The 16,439-nt window shown below is 44.5% G+C and overlaps 1 protein-coding gene across 5 annotated transcripts in view; it reads left to right on the top strand.

Moving 5' to 3' along the window:
* SPOP (speckle type BTB/POZ protein) overlaps positions 1–7,237 on the top strand; it is a 62,584-nt gene extending 55,347 nt beyond the window's left edge. For 4 of the 5 annotated variants that reach the window (XM_031469665.2, XM_031469664.2, XM_064495946.1 and 1 more), the window contains 4 exons: positions 115–170; positions 669–791; positions 4,386–4,528; positions 5,959–7,237. In XM_031469665.2, coding sequence (XP_031325525.1) covers positions 115–170; positions 669–791; positions 4,386–4,528; positions 5,959–6,103 — 467 coding nt within the window. In that variant the 3' untranslated portion in view covers positions 6,104–7,237. The remainder of the gene's footprint in view (positions 1–114; positions 171–668; positions 792–4,385; positions 4,529–5,958) is intronic. The other variant, XM_031469666.2, reaches the window with a different exon arrangement.
* The last annotated feature ends 9,202 nt before the right edge of the window (positions 7,238–16,439 follow it).

The raw sequence follows: 16,439 nt of genomic DNA, 5'->3' as shown, positions 1-16,439 counted from the left end.
AAACACCATTTCTGTAGCAATGGGCCAGGAAAGAAAATGATCTCTTCTTCATAACAGAACCAAGAGATTTTGGTGTGATAACCCTGTCTGTCCTGTTTCCTTTTCACTTTGTAGCTCGTTCCCCAGTTTTTAGTGCCATGTTTGAACATGAAATGGAAGAGAGCAAAAAGGTATGTTAACAGAATGGAGATGTGTCTTTTTAGCTAAGTGACTGGAATCAGATGATTTCCCAATTTGGCAGCAAATTTATTTTCCTGACCATTTTTTTTCTTTATTGTACTATTAAAATGGAGTATAGTTCTCTGACAGACACTTCCTGAGAGCAGAGAGAAGTGGTCTGGAAGCCACCATTCTAGGTAAAGCAGACTCACTATTCTAGGCAGATCATCCATACAGTCTTGGGTGAGGATATTAGACATGTTTCTACTCAGGAAAAGAATGGTGAAAAATCAAAGTTATAGTTGTCTTGCTGTTGTACTAAAGAAAACAAAGGTGGTATGTAGGATGGGAGAAAAGGCTATTATAATCAAATAGGGCAAAGAGAAATTTTCCATTCATATTAGGTTTAAAATGATACAGGCTCCTCTTCACTAGAGCTTAAAATCACAAAAATCATTTAGGGATTTTGTTCTTTGGCATGTTTCTCATTTTTAATTTTTCTGGCATAGAATCGGGTTGAAATCAATGATGTGGAGCCTGAAGTTTTTAAGGAAATGATGTGCTTCATTTATACGGGGAAGGCTCCGAACCTCGACAAAATGGCTGATGATTTGCTGGCAGCTGCCGACAAGGTGAGATAAGAACAGAAAAATAACTACGAAACTATGGGGTTTTGTGACCTCTTGAGTTTCACGACAGGGTTTCTATGTTGCTTTGTGGGTAAGATGAACGTGTATCTTAGTTTGGCCAGAACAGTCCTGGTTAACACTTGTGTTCCAACACAGTTATTAATAGCACTCTTTGCATTTTCAAAAGTGTCCTGCTTTGAATGGTAAATTATATGGTCACCCTAAATATGAAAAAGAAGGGTAAGTTTGATGTTTACCTCTCTTCTCTTCACCATCTCAAATTTAACCACAGTTACATTAAAGATTTAGATAATACTAACATTTGGATTTATAATTTATAATTTGGCTTTATAATTTACAGAATGTTCTTGAGTTCATTAACTTTTTAAACTTTGTCAATAAGAGAATGACTTTTACCGAGTGTCCTGGTTATTAGCATTTTCAACTTTTACCTAAGAAGTTATTGAAATATGCCACATTCAAAATTGTAAGATGGTGACTAGCTCTCTGGGAAAGAGAGGTGCTGCTGCACTAAGTGTATACTTTGACTGAGACACTTTTCAACTTGAGAAATGTTAAAGCGTGAAAATAAAAATGTGGGTCTTAGACTCAAGGAAAAATGGTGATTACCTAAAACAACAGGCCAGGGATTCCCAAAATAAGGTTGAGGGGAAAAGGTTAATGAAACACTGAGTTTAGCCAAGTCAAATTGGGGTTTTTGTGTTGCTCTTTCACAGCAGGATTTCTCAGAACCATTAGTGTATCGGTGTGCACTGAGTTTCCTAAAAGAGAATGTGATAGACCAATTTCTCCTGTTTAAGTAACCCTGGAATCACTATTCTCAGGGATCACCTCCAGGGATTAGTGTTCCCCAAAACACACTTTAGGAAACTGACTTTCATTATGTGGATACACCAGAAGAGGTCAGTGACCTGTTCCTCCAAGGCCCTGTGATCTGAGGAGACACAGCTTGGGGGTGGGGAGGGTGAAAGGATTGCTATTTACGCCGTGGAATCTTTCTCATATTGGGGAGCAGTTGAGGCAAGGGGGTTAAAGGGCTTAAACCCAGTCAGCAATAGACCCTGTGAGGAAGAGGGTTCTCTGCTGGAGGTGCCTCCTCTTCCTGCCGTGAGGCTGCAGCCCCCATCTGCGGGTCAAAGCTGGCTCTGAACTAAGGGCACCAGAGCCTTCCTGAGATTCGCCCCCAGGAGTAGTCTCCTTCCTCCTCCCTTTGCACCCCTGAGGACGGGGAAAGTATCTGTGTTTACAGTGGAGGTTTTATCTTTATTGATCAGCTTTTTGGAGTGTTTGTAGAGGATGAGGCACATAAACCCAGTCAGTGCTACAGGTGAAAAGGATTGAATGATAGCTGTATCCTTTTTATCACCTTTCAGGACTTTATTAGTACAGTGAAGCAAAGCGAACATCCTACACGCTTCCAGTCTAGCTCAGTTCTGACAGAGTAAAGTTGGTTTCAGTGGAGACAGTAAGAAAAATCTCACTGTGAATTCCGAGGAAGTAGAAGACACAGCCCAATGCTTGCTTTTTATAAACATGAGTTTATAATGATTCTGCCTCATCCCGCTGTCTGATTTTCAGTGAAGCAGTCACTTGTAATTATGCATACCAAGCATTTATCCGCCTCGTCTTCTAGCTCCCATAAGGATGAGTAGTACCATAAGGTCCAGTTTTTAGACAGAAATAGAAAGGCTCAGAGTTGGGTCGTCTCAGAGCCAGGGCTAAACACTGCTCCTCAGAGAACCAGCTGAGAACCTACTGTACGTACACAGCATGGGGACCAGCCTGAACTGACATTCCAGGGATGGTATTTTTCAGTACAATGTCTTAACTTACTTTTTAAAAGATGTAGCATGTGAATCACAATAGTGCTTTAAATTTATGAATGAGAAGTAACTGAAGGGCGCATTATCAAATTCCATTCAGAATTTCCCGTTAGTCTTTGCTCTAAGCTTATTTGAAACATTTTTACCTTTACACCTTTTGGTGAGCTTCAGGAAAACAGAACAAGAAATTTTTCGTGGAAGGATCTAAACATCTAGAATTCACCCAAGAGGCTAAAACAGCTTCTTCTGAGCTTTTCCAGTCTCCTGGGGACATGCATAATTAGACCAAAAACAAAACAAAACACGTTGCCCAGGCCTGGGAGACACAGTTTCAACCTCTGGGGTAAGTACTGCCATTAGGCAGGTTTTTCAGAAGCATAATTAAGAAAAAAAACTTTCTCCCCAAGGGAGAAAAATGGCTACTTTTGTCTAATTATGCAGTAGGGATCGGAGCTATTCGCAGTAAAAGTCCTTTTAAAAGAATGAATTGAGAAAAGATAAGATGAATATTCTGTGCAGTGCTGGATAAAGACTGAACATTTACTCAACCTTTTCCAGCCTTTTAAAACAAAAACGGCAGCCTACTTTCTTGCTTGTCTACTGTCATTCCTGTTTTCCATGGAAACTATTTTCCAGTTACTCAAATGTAAAAAAATTAAAGCTGCACTGAAACCAATAAAACTCTTTTTCTGCTGCAGGAGATCGCGGTGCCAGCAGATATGCCTCCTCACCCAGAATTCATAAAAATAAAATTGTCCTGGTTTGAGTGTCATGATTCAGCCTGGAGGAGAATTGTGTCACTGAGTTCTGAGGCTCCCAGGATGGTACCTATACGGAGACTGTGGGCACCCTCAGAGCAGACCCTTCTCCTGTGAACTAATTATGACATTTTATTTTGAGCCTTCTTTTATCCCTTCTTCCTCCTTATCCCTAAAAAGTTCCTTAGTAAGTTCATAATATATCTGAGAGCAAGTAGTACAGTTGCGTCAAAACAAATCAGCTAGATCCAGTGTGCCCAGTATTAACCTGGACCTTTGTTTCCAGAGCATATAGAACCCTTTACTTGGAAAATAGGAAGTTTTTAGACTGAAACTGGATCCAGGGTCTCTGTTGCTTTGTTCTTTTACTCTAAGAATCCTAACCTCACGCCAATAAAATCAGTCTCTATTTATCCTTTTCTGTTGAAAAGGAGGCCTTTGGTTGACCCTCATTCAGGAACAACTAGTGGCAGAGATGCTGGTAAAAGTCGCCACGGGGCTCCCTTTTACAGCCTGATGGGCAGTTGGAATACCCTGCCGGGCTGGTGACACTAGACAATGCTTAAGTAGAAAGGACTGTGCTTCACCCTAGTCTGGCTCTAAATAAAAGGACTGCAGAAGTTTAGAATGTGATGTCCCTGTTGACTTGAAGCAGAGTGATGCCTCACTGTAAGGGTAGGTAGTGACGGTTTAAGAAAACACTTCCATCATAGTCAGGGTAGGTAAAACTTGAAGATGTGGATCTGTTCTGTAATTGCTATTTTTCTAATAGACTTTAGCACTTGAATGGCAGCTCTGCAGGTTATTTTAGGTGTCTTCATGTCGGCCTTCAGAGTATGGTTATGTTTTGTAATTGCAGCCGTAGCCTTTTCATGGTCTGTGCAGTTTTGTTCCAGTATCCAGTTACGTGACGGTGCAGCTGAAGAAAACAGCTTCAGTAGCAGTCAGCCCAGAGCCATTCCTGCGCTGACGACAGCAGTGCTTGTGTTTTACAGTATGCCTTGGAGCGTTTAAAGGTCATGTGTGAGGATGCCCTCTGCAGTAACCTCTCCGTGGAGAATGCCGCAGAAATTCTCATCCTGGCTGACCTCCACAGCGCAGATCAGTTGAAAACTCAGGCAGTGGATTTCATCAACTAGTGAGTTGGCATCTTCAAAGTTCTTTCAGTATTGTTGGGAGAGCTAGAAAAATAAATGAGAAAGACTTTGAATTAGTGAGTAAAACAGGCAAGCAGCTTCATTAACCTTTTAGAAATAAGTAGAGAGTTAATCATTTTTTCCCTTCGGCTTGACAATCTGGAAAATGGTTTTCCTTAACATCAGTCTAATCTGGTTGGTGGGTGAGGTGTTCTACTACCTTGTAGGGTTGGAATTGATGAAAATGATAACTTGCTGGCCTGAAAAAGCTGTGTACCCTAAGATGATAGCACCTTTACTTCACAGTCACTGGCTTAAAAAAAAGACATGTAGATGTCTGGGGAACAGAAGTATGATTGTTATGAGTTAATAAAATTGTCCAACAGCCGATTGCAGAATGGAGCAAAGAGAAGGCATAATAAGTCAGTCAATGAGGTCATTAAATACTGTTTTGAGAGAGAAATGTTCATTCCAGTAGATCTGTTCCTTCATCCTGATTGACAAGTGACCTGGCCATATCACTTTCTGAAATAATTCTCAGTGGGATGTGTTCTACTCCTTTGCCTGTTGGGGAGTGAAAGTTGGAAAAAGCCCCAGGAGGAGAGCAGGCCTTATGAAGCCCTCACAACAGCACTTCTGGGGTGAGACGGGTCTAAGAGGTTGCTTGGTAGATGAGTGAACATTATTCAACACCGAAAATGCCCTGAAACAGGAAACAGTGTCCTCTAAGTCCGTTTGTGAGATTGTTTCGAAGAAGTTACCAGTTGAGGCAAAATGTTTCTTTTTATTTGGGGGGGAGGTAATTAGGTGTTTTTTTGTTTATTTGGTTTAGTGGAGGTACTGGGGATTGAACCCAGGACCTTGTGCATGCTAGGCACGCACTCTACCACTGAGCTATATCCTCCCCCCCCCCACCAGGCATAATGTTCCTTGTAGTGAGTGTTCACTCAGTGCTGGACGCCTGCTTGGTGCTTTTTAGATGTTAACCATTCAGTGAGGTGTGGTTATTATCCTCTTTTTTGATAATCAAGCAGGCCCCAGGCTATGATCTGCTTTGTGGTTATGGGACTAGTAAATGGCAAAGCCGGACGGCAGCTCAGAGCTGTCTGACCCAGAGAACCCCTCTCTCTCTTCAGTGGTGTCACCAGTGCGTACGTATAAAGAGCACGGATGATGTACATGAGCCTGAGGAACATGTCATGTTTTGTATTTGAGACTGTAGTGGCTCAGAGTCCTGGTTTGCAGAGTTACGACAGCCATAACTTGGTCACCTGTCTGCACACTGTCCAACAAACAAATTCTCATGCGTATCAAGGGTTCTGTCTGAGTGTTTCTTGCACTGACACCCGTTACAGCAGACTCTGGGAAATGAGGCTGTTTAGTCCATCCTTCACTCCGCCTTTGGTAACCCGTCTCTCCACATTTCTCCCAGTCATGCTTCAGATGTCTTGGAGACCTCGGGGTGGAAGTCGATGGTGGTGTCGCACCCCCACTTGGTGGCGGAGGCATACCGCTCTCTGGCCTCGGCACAGTGCCCGTTTCTGGGACCCCCGCGCAAGCGCCTGAAGCAGTCCTAAGGTCCTGCCTGTTTTAAGACTCCGTTCGTTTTCCAGAAGCAGCAGCCACCGTTGCTGCACTGACCTGACCACCAGGTAGACAGCGCAATCTGTGGAGCTTTTACTCTGTTGTGGGGGGAAAAGACTGCATTGTAGCCCCAGACTTTTAAAACAGCACTAAATAAACTTGGGGGAAATGGGGGTGGGGGAAGGGAAGGGGCCGGGACTCGGGGCTGTTCAACCTAATGAAAACCCTGTTGCTGCGTCACTGTGTTCCTCTGGCCTGGCGGAGTTTGATACTGTGGGGATTCAGCTTAGGCGCTGGCCTTGAGGACATCCCCGCGGTGGTACTTTGGAGAAACCTGTCTGCATCTGACTGAGCAGAACAAATCATCAGGTGCCTGGAGCAAAAAGAAAATTTAAAAAGGACATTTAGTTTTAAGAGAAGGGAAAAGGAAAGAAGAAAGGATTTTTGCAGAATTTCTCAAAAATCAATTTGTGGATTCCAGTACCAGTAGTATTTATGTTGAGAGAAATTTTAGTCCATCCAGCTGTGCTAAAACTTGGATATTTGCGAAAACTCCTCACCACCATGCAAGTATCAGAAGAGCTCTCTTGTTAGCACTTATTGTTTGCAAGAACAGCATATGTCCTGTTATCCTTTTATGAAAAATGACAAGCGGAGGTGAAAGGGGAAGGAGGTTATTTGATCCAGAAGATGAATATTCTGATGTGGTCGCTTTTGCAAAAAAATCTTTATTGGTGTTGAAAACTGGAAAAAATAATTCATCAGAATTCATACTGTCTTGACAAGAACTATGATTCTCTGTTTTTAGATATTGTGGAAAATGTTTTTTGGCATTTTTCTCTGATTTTATTTCTTCTCCCCCCTCCTTTTCTAAAAAAAAAACAAAACAAAACACACACACACACACACACACAAAACAAAAACAGCAAAAAGAAGAGAAAAGGAAATTTTATTATTAATGCTGTATGAAAAAACTCCCAGCCCAGATTGCTCAGCTGTCCGTACCTGACTTGCCACCTGCATAGGAGCCAGTCCTGTTCCTTCCAATTTGCCCCCTTCCTGCAGGGGAGAACTTCCAAATGTTAATTTTTTTTCTTTTTGAAAATATAAATAATTACTATTTTGTACTGTGTGGTATCTCTGGTCTTTTGTTTCACTCACCTGTCTTGTCTTTTGGGTCTGAGTTCTTAAGGGATTTTGAAGGCCTCGTTTGATCCTTGATCTGGCAGAGATTATGCTCGAAATGTCTAGGCAGTAGGGATTTATTGCATCTCCCTAATCTCGAGTTTCCTTTGTGAGCTACCAGCGATCGCCAGTCCCTTGTCCTTCTTGAGGCTCTCACAGCCCACATCCTAATGAGGGGTCAGGCTCCTGATGCCAACACAGGTAATGGAAGTGGGCTTTGCTGCACCCTACGTGTTTTAAGACCTAACTCCTGATCTCCCTTCTCCTTAGCTAAATATAAAAATATCAAGGGGACATGAATGTGGAGATTCAATAAAGGGAAATTATTCTCTCTGACTGGTTCTATCACTGACTGGATGTGTTTTTAGAAGAATTAATGTCTGAATTCCCAGTGAGCTCGAAGAATGCTCCGGGGCTTCTCTGCCTTTCCTATAGCAGTGTGGGACAGGACCGTGGGGTACCCTGGCCATGAGGCCAAGGTGTGTGTTATTTGACACCTTAGATGGATACTCAAAGTATTTCACCTTCTATTTCCCTTCAGTGACTTTAGCCTTTGCCAGTTTTCCAGTTTTCATTTATCTTGCCATCCCTAGAATGGAGTAGATATGACCCATTATCAATATAATCAAAGACAGGGTTTCCTCATGAGAAGCCACTCCATTGCACTTCTCAGTTTCCTCCTAAGTGTCACCTATGTCAGCAAGTGCCCAGTTCTCCGAGTTCTGGCTGCTGTCCCGGGCCTCCTGAGTCCTCACTTTGCATATAAGCACGGGGACCAGGACGTACACAGGGTCTCCTCTGCCCGTATTGTCTCTTAGGTAACTGCATTGATTCTGCACGTCTGGGTTTTCGGCAAACCTTCATACGCAGTATCTCATTTGAACTTGCCAACACCTTGATGAGTTTGGTAGGACAAGTGATAGGTAGCTAGCGTCTTCCCATCTGATAGATGAGAGAAGTTGAAACTCAGAGGGACATGCATCAGGTCACACAACTTGAGCGACAGTTCTTCCAACGTGATACCCTGGAAAGATTATTTAAGTAACTGGAAAAAGTTCCATTTCTGAAGTGTCTAGGTAAGAAAAGGTAAAACTTTCTTCCTGTGGAAATAGCAAGAGCAAAGCTCTGGAAAGGTGCCTCTGCTGGACTGTTCTTCAGAGGGTGCAGGAGGACAAACCAGGCTTCAGGTTTGCTTTTCCTCATTCACAGAAAGCTGTGGGTCCAAGGAATTTATATCCTCAGGAGGGTAGCACTTCTGGCACCAAGCTTCTGACAAGATGAAGGTCTCTTGGAATTTTCCTCTACTTAAGAGATTTCCAACGTGGGCTTTCCTATGGGTACAAAGCTGTTAGGATTCCAGGTACAGGTGAAGCTGTTCGATGCTTCTCCTGTCATTACTATATTCTTTCTGGATGTGTTTGTTTTTGTCTAAATGATACATTTGAAGCCATCTGGTTATGACAACATCAGAGCCCCAGCATACTGTTCATAAACCTCCCACTGCCACCACCCCCTCCCTCAGCTCCCCCACATCTGAAATTTAATTCAAGTTAACCCCACAATCTGGGGCATGTGCTGTCACTGCAGAGATGTCCGTGCCAGTGGAACAGTTGGAGATTTCAATTCCACAAGGATATGGCTTATTTATCAAAACAATATTTCAGGCAAGTAGTTTCACAGAACCTTTGGAGTTGCAGTTTCAGGTCCAAATAGCATATCTGGCATCATTCCCCAGCTCCCCTCCTTCCGTATTGTCAGCCCCCCTGTATCTGGCCATCCCTGGAGAAATTTTCCCATTCCTTATGTAGAGTGAACCTCTTCTGTGTTGTTATTAGGCCTCTAAACACCTTTATGGGGTTTAACCATTTAAGTAAGAGATGCCTCTCTTTTCCTTATCACTGCTAAATCTGCTGGCCTTTTAGATCTTTGAAGAGAATCCTCTTTTTTTTTCTTCTTAGATTCCAGCCAGGGACATCAAGATTATTTCTTAGGCCCAAAGATTTCTGGCTTGACCACCACTCCACATTCATTTTTTAAATCTGTTGTGGATTCTCCATATTGTGTGAGCCTGTGCAGATGAAAGGAAACAGCTTGTGTGTTTATGAGCAGAACAACAAATGGGGGCAGGCGGCGGAGGACGTTGAACTGCACTTTGAAACTGACTTGCTTTGTTCTGGCTCTTCAACTCTTACAAAAGAACAGCAACTAAATCCCCGCAACATGACCGTATTGGATCCTTCAGTTTATCTTTGTTAAAGACAAATTCTTGGCTGGAGCCCAACCATATTTTCCACAACTAATTATCTTTTTAATCAGCCTGAGCCCCATGTGTTTCCTTTATCTCTTGACTTTCCACTGAACTCTGGCCTACATCATTTAGATTCATTTCTAATGGCTTGCTTGCTAATCCAATATTCAGGTGAGTATCGTCACACTGTTCTTTATGTATGTTGATGCACAAATGTGGATGTGTTTCCCCCCCGTTTTAATTTCAGAGGTTGACTGCGCCACATTGGGGCCTTTGACCCCATAGGTGGACGCCTTATGGAGACAGTGAGCAAGGAAGCAAGTGCAGGATGATCAGTATTTGGGATAATGAGCTGGGAGAACCAGAAGCTTTGACCTCCGGATGAGGGTGGCAACTTGAATGTTGTTGACTGATGGGATCTTTATACCGCTGAGCTATTAGCAAGATGATCACTCCCCCTCTGTAAATCCTGTCATGCTGGAGTGGAAGGTGGCATCTGGAATGGTTCTGATTCCTGCCGCTCGAGGAAAAAGAATTTTCGACTTGGGGGAATTCAGTACAAGCAACACAAATGATTAAGGAGTTGAAGGGGATCAACTCTAGGGGAAAAAACATTTTGCAGATAAAATATGCATAACTCAGGTAGGGGAATGTCGCACCAGGACCTGTAGTTTACAGATCTCACAGGAGTTCTGAATGCTGGCCGCCTTGTCTTGTGCAGCTCCTGTTCACCTCAACTGTACAGCTTGGGAAGGTGATAATGTATCATCCTCAAGGTCACTCAACCTGGCTCTGAGCCAAGAAGCAACAGCAGGCAAAGGAATAGCTTTGGGGCTTAGGCTGGAGGACCAGAGAGAAAGCGAAAATCGAAGAGTTTGCCTGACAGTGAAATGGACACCCTGGCTCAAAGCACTGAGCTGAAAAGGGGCGAGCGTTAGCCCGATTAAGACCCTAGCATGCGAGCTCTTGATAAACTGAAGGGGAAAAAGGGACCCCCACATAGTTCATGGTTTCATGTCTCAGGGAATAGGCATCCAGAGAAGAGAGATGACTGATCCAGGTCACGGAGATTAAAACTCAGGCCACCGATTGGGCAAACGATGCCTGAGCACCTAGAAGGTGGCAGACGCTGTGCTAGGTCAGGACTGAGGCGGCAAGTAGTATTTCCACTCTCCTACCCTGGTCTCACAGATGAGGCCGGGGAGTGGCCCACAGAAACAAAGCCGAGAGCTCACAGCAATGAAGGCTGAAAAGTAGTAAGGAGGTCAGTGGCCGGTTACCTTAGAGCAGTTTCTGTCAAAGAGTGGAGGCCAAAGCCAAACTGATGAGAAAGTAAGCAAACATAGCTTGAGTGTAAGCTCCTCTTTCCGCAAGTCTGGCGAGCAGAGAGGAAGGGACTCTCTCCCACCCACTCTTAAGAATTTATGTCTCAGTTTAGTCAACATATTTATTTTTGTCTAGAAGTAATGGTGTACAGGTTGTTCCATAAAACCAGACACTTTAGTAATTGATATTTGTAGTAAGTCATGTTTGTATAATAATTGTACCTTCAAATTGAGAAAGAAAGCAATCACCTTCAACCCTTACACAATTTTGAGAATGATTTCCTAAAGACAGACACACATTTCTGCACTTTAACCTATCCCTCTTCCAAGTAAAAAAAAGTTTGCTTCACATCTACTGTAGATGCTTGAAATGTTTTTGTGGGCAGTGGTTTCGTTCAGGGATGTGCTACGAAAGGTATAGCGGTCAGTTCCTCAAAATGTAAGTCCTGATGGGGAGCATTTACCAGTTTACATGGTGTAGATACTCCTATGATGGCCCATGCCAAACCTGAAGATGACATTAACTGGGTGCAGAGCTGGAAGGGGATTTGCAGCTCACCATTGTCTAGTACTTCTGTCGTACAGATACAGAAGATGGGTGTAACCTCAAGCCACAGGCAGTAGTAAAGCATAACTAGAAAGAGATGAATTTTGAGTATTTATTACCATTGCTGTTAATTGTACACTGGTACAATTTAATTTTTAATTGGCCACTTAACAACCAGCTCTCAAAATTCCTGGAAATTTAACGATTGGCTCTGTAGAGCCAGTGAGAACCGGCCCCAGCACACCACAGGTGTGGTTTCACATTTGTCCTCCAACATCTGTGAGCTTCATTATTTCCTGTTATCTGGCAGCACTTTAAAATGCACCCACTACTTTTAATGGTGAAATGAAGTGCTGCCTTTTTGGAAGTTTATAGGTAGATTGACATTGATACATGAACCGGTAGTCATACATTTTAATCTCTCTGGGTAAATAAACATTTTTATTTCTATCTCTTACTAGTGTTGGAAGTGTTTCTTTTCATTGAAACACTAATGAAAAATAGGCATATCCTCTGACACATTATCCCATGTAATCTTTAGTCATTCCAGAGAACATGGTCTCCACAGTGTATCCTTCATGCCCCCATTACCTCTGAGCAAAAGCTAAAGGAAAGGGCATTTGAGCATGATCAACATGAACATAACAATGTGTGATCCCCAGGGTCTCCTACACCCACCGATATTTAAGAACCTTGCCTTGGTTTGGCCTTTTAAGAATGAATTTTTAGAGCTCTTTCTGTTTTCTTTACTGAAAATTCATTTATACATTCCATATATGTTGTGCCAGGAACTGTGCTAGTATCTAGGGATAAACAGTGAGTAAAACGAACTGCCCCCCTGCCCTCATTGGACCTCACAGTCTAATGGGGAGAGAGTGTCTTAATCTCACAAATACACGATGTCAAGCCATGCTGAGTGCTCTGAGGAAAGGTGTAGGGCACTGTGAGAGCCTGGAGTGGGGAATTCATCTCATCTGGGGGATCTAGAAAGGCTTCCCAAAGAAAGCAGCTTTTGAAGTGATTGCTGAAGGTTGAAGAGCTGTCAGCTTGGTAAAGTTGGAGAGGCACGTTCCACACAGAAGAAATCACATACGTGAGGCCCAGAGTCAGGAGGGCACATGGTGTGTTCCAGGAGCCCAGAGAAGGCAGGGTGGCTGGAGTGTGGAGAAGTGTGAGAGCAAGTTAGGGGCCAGATCTGGCAGGACCTGCACAGGTCACGTGTAGAACTGGGGTACTTATACTAAGAACAGTGGGGAAATCATGGAAGAGTTTTATTAAGCAGGTGGGGGTGACAAGATTTTCATTTTAATAAAATCTTTAGCTAAAGTGCAGGAAAGTTACTGTTGAGAGTGGGGATGGAGGAAGACAAGAGATAACAGAACTTGAAGTAGAGAGGTGACAGGGCTAGAGAAGAGATCAACTGGGGAGATTTAGGGGGCAAGGTGGCAAAACTTGATGATAGATTGGATAGAGTAAGGACAAAGAGGTGACTAGGATGGATTCACCAAAATAGAGACTAATAGGAAGATAAACGGAGAAATCAGATCATTAAGTTCATTTTGTTTGTAGATTATGAGATGCCTTGAGAAGTCCAAATGGAGGTGTCATGTGGGCTGTTGAATTTATGAGTCTAGAATTCAGAGGAGAGGTCGGAACTGAAGAGAAGTTCTGGGATATACTGGTTTATAGGTGTAATTGGGAAGCTCTGTGGTGTGCTGGATCGCCCAGGAGGAGTATAGAGTGAGGAGAGAAGGGGACCCAGGACTAAACCTTAAGGAACTCTTCCATTGTAGGGCCGGTAAAGGAGGATAAGCCACAAAGGAGGAGGGGAAGTGACTCCAGATAGGTAGGAAGACGACATATGTCAGAGAGCCAGTACAAGTTGTTAAAAAGTGTCCGACGCTGTAGAACAAGAGACAGAATAAAAATGCCCATTGGAACTAGCAACATGGCGTCATTAGCGACCTTAGCCAGGGCCATTTTCAGTGAAGGGACCCCAGTAGGGGCGAAGTGAGGAGTGGGTGGGACATGAGGAATGAGAGGACAGGCGGGTCTTGGAGGTATGGCTGTGAAGGGAAGGGAAAGTTCAGGCAGTGACTGGAGGAGGGAAATGAGTGGAGGGAGGAGTTTAATTTTTTCCTATAGAATAGAAGAGACATGAGCCTGTTTAAAGTGGATGGGCAGGATCAAGTAGAAAGGAAGCACTTAAAAGTCCCAAGGTCCATGGAGAAAGGTATAGCTCAGTGGTAGAGTTCCTGCCTGGCATGTGCAAGGTCCTGGGTTCAGTCCTCAGTGCCTCTATTTAAATAAACAGATGAACAGATAAACCTAATTCCCCCTGCCAAAAAATAAGATAATTTTTTTTTTTAATTAAAAAATAAAGGACCAGCAGAATGCTGTGAGGTTCTGAGACAGCAGGGAGGAGAAGCAGTGGGTGGGCATCGGGAGGAAGGGGTGGGGCGCCCTCTCTGGGTGTGAAGAGAGTCCTGCAGAAAGTGAATTCACCTCTAGTGGGAAGTTGAGCAAGCTTGCATCTGGTGATTTGTATGTTTTTCAGTGTTAACTAGGAAATAAGGTCAATGGCCAAGAATTCATGGGTAAGGGTTGGGGGTTGGCCGAGTGGTGGGAGCGAGATGCTGGGGAGGAGTTAGTGAGAGTGCAGGCAGCACTGAGGGTCCACCCAAGGGTGGTGTTTGGACAACATCTGGAGTCCAGGAGCCTGGCTGTGACCTCCCTCCACCACTCATGATCCTGCCCAAAGCACCTGCTGTGTAAGCCTTAGTTTTCTCATCTGTAAAATGGGTATATTTCAGGGTTCTCGTGGGAAATTAATGAGTAAATACATATCAAGTCCTTAATGAGTAAATACATATCAAGTCCTTAACACAGTGACTGCTATGTGTGGGCTCCAGAAAGGTAAACTGCTGCTGCTGTTACTGCCGTGGACTTCTTTTTGGTCCTAACCTAAGCCACGTGTAGCCTTTTGAGTCCATTTCTTTTTATGATTTCTTGGGTTGGAATGTAAATCTGCGACAAGACCCTGAAATAGACACCTTTGGGAGTGTGGGGGATCTCCTGAAGCAGAATTACCTGTGGGGAGAGAAACCCGTGTGGACTGGCCAGCCCGGTGTCCGGCGAGCTCGGAGACTCTCACCTGCTGTAATGTGTGGAGGAGTCTCAGAACAGAGTCAGCTTTTGCCAGATCTTTCAGTCACCTGGAATAGCTCTTCTGTTCTTCATTTATCATCATCACTGTCATCGTGGTTACAAGCTCCGAAAGCTAAGAGTGCTTGACATTCGGCATTAGAGAGAAAGGTAAGAGACCGGGCAGAAGCACTTCGGCTTGTAGGTGTGAAAATAGGGCTTGGGGAGAAGATGTAAGTAACTTTGGGATCCTGAAACCCTGTTTCTTGGGCAATTGCGGCCTCCCAAGTGGCCAGGGAGAGAGGGATGATGCGTACCTGCTAAGCCAAGCCCATCTTTTCTACGTGGTTTTCCTTCTTTGGCTTCTTTCCTTTATTTCCTTCCTTTTCTGCTCCCAGTCCTTCCCTCCTCCCGGAGCATGGAAGCTTCCATTATTTCTCCCCTGTTTTCCTAGACATTTCTCTCCCCTGTCTCCAGTACCGCTCACCAGAGTGACATCTTGAGCCTGATCCTGCCACATAAAAAAATAAAAAATAAAAAAACCCTGCCTACAACGAGCCCTCCAGTGCTGATCTCCGCTGAGATGTGGCAGATGGCAGAGCCTGACTGAGCAGCAGCAGGCCCCCTCCTATCCCAGACCTGGGAGCTGCTGGGACTGGTAAATGGGGCATTTATATACCTTTCCACACTCTTGTATCCTCCACCTACCCCCGATCTCCCCAAACAGCATCATTCTCATTTATTGCAGATGCCGCCCGGCAGGATTTTAACTGCCTCTTGACCTGTGTCCTCCCTTCTCCTCCTCCTCCCTGTCCCTGCGAAAGGCTCCCATGATAGAGTTCAGAGTTCATCTGTGAGTCAACAAGATTTACTGCCAGGCCCTGTGTGTAGTCCATGCCCTTGACCCTTCTCAAAATGTAGAAGAAATTGTCCCACAAGGCCCAGTCCTCAGGGATTCACCCTCAGAGGCACAGTCCGAGATGGGCATATTTCACACACCCATTTCCCAGGGGGACCAGCAAGGGACCACAGGCCATCGAGGCGGATGAGAAATTGATCTGCTGGATGGAGGTGATAAAGACAGGTGAGGTGGGGATGGGGCGCAGCAGGGCAGGAGGGGCCCCTGCAGGCTGCCTCAGCCTGGGGAGTACACTTGGCTGACTGCCTGGGGTGTTTAGCTCTGCTCTAAATAAAGGCCCTTTGGCCACTTGCTTTCCCTGAGCTTTGTGTTCTGTTTACCAGTAGAGGTCTCGGCGGGTGGGGAACAGAGGGTGGTGCCACAGGGGCTTCTGGAGTGCAAAAGTGGGATTCTGGGAGCAGTAGGAATGCAACCAAGGACTCTGTTTCTTGACCAGAATCAAACATAGATTCTTTTGTGTGGATCATCTTTTGTCGACATGACAGACTTCTGAACTTCCCTATGTTTTTTTCTGCCCGTTCTTCCTGCAGCAGGGAATGAGAGTGCCCACGGCCATTCTTCTCACCCCCAGGCTTGGCCAGGATCAGAGAGGGCAATAGTGTGGGGCTGTACTCAGAGCAGCTCCCCTTGAGTACTGCCTCTGTACCAGAGTTCCATTGGCTTTACACGTTCCAATTCAACAGCCCTCTGATGGGTAAAGATCACCCCCATTTTACAGATGGGGAAACTGAGACACAAAGATGTTCCATACCTTGCCTAAAGTCTACAATTAGGAACAGACAGAGCAAGGACTTGAATCCAGGCAACCTGGCTGCAGAATCCGTGCTCTCAACTTCTGTGCTCCACGGCCGCCCCCGCAAAAAAAGAGAAACCAGCCCTCTCCCCCTGCTCATGAATCCTAGCGGGTCGGGGAGGGCCAGGCGCCAGCTACATGGCAATAGCCTTACATGGACACAATGCC

The sequence above is a fragment of the Camelus dromedarius genome, chromosome 16 (genome assembly GCF_036321535.1).
Source record: "Camelus dromedarius isolate mCamDro1 chromosome 16, mCamDro1.pat, whole genome shotgun sequence".
In the NCBI taxonomy this organism is placed as follows: Eukaryota; Metazoa; Chordata; class Mammalia; order Artiodactyla; family Camelidae; genus Camelus; species Camelus dromedarius.
This window is presented reverse-complemented; position numbering and strand designations above follow the sequence as displayed.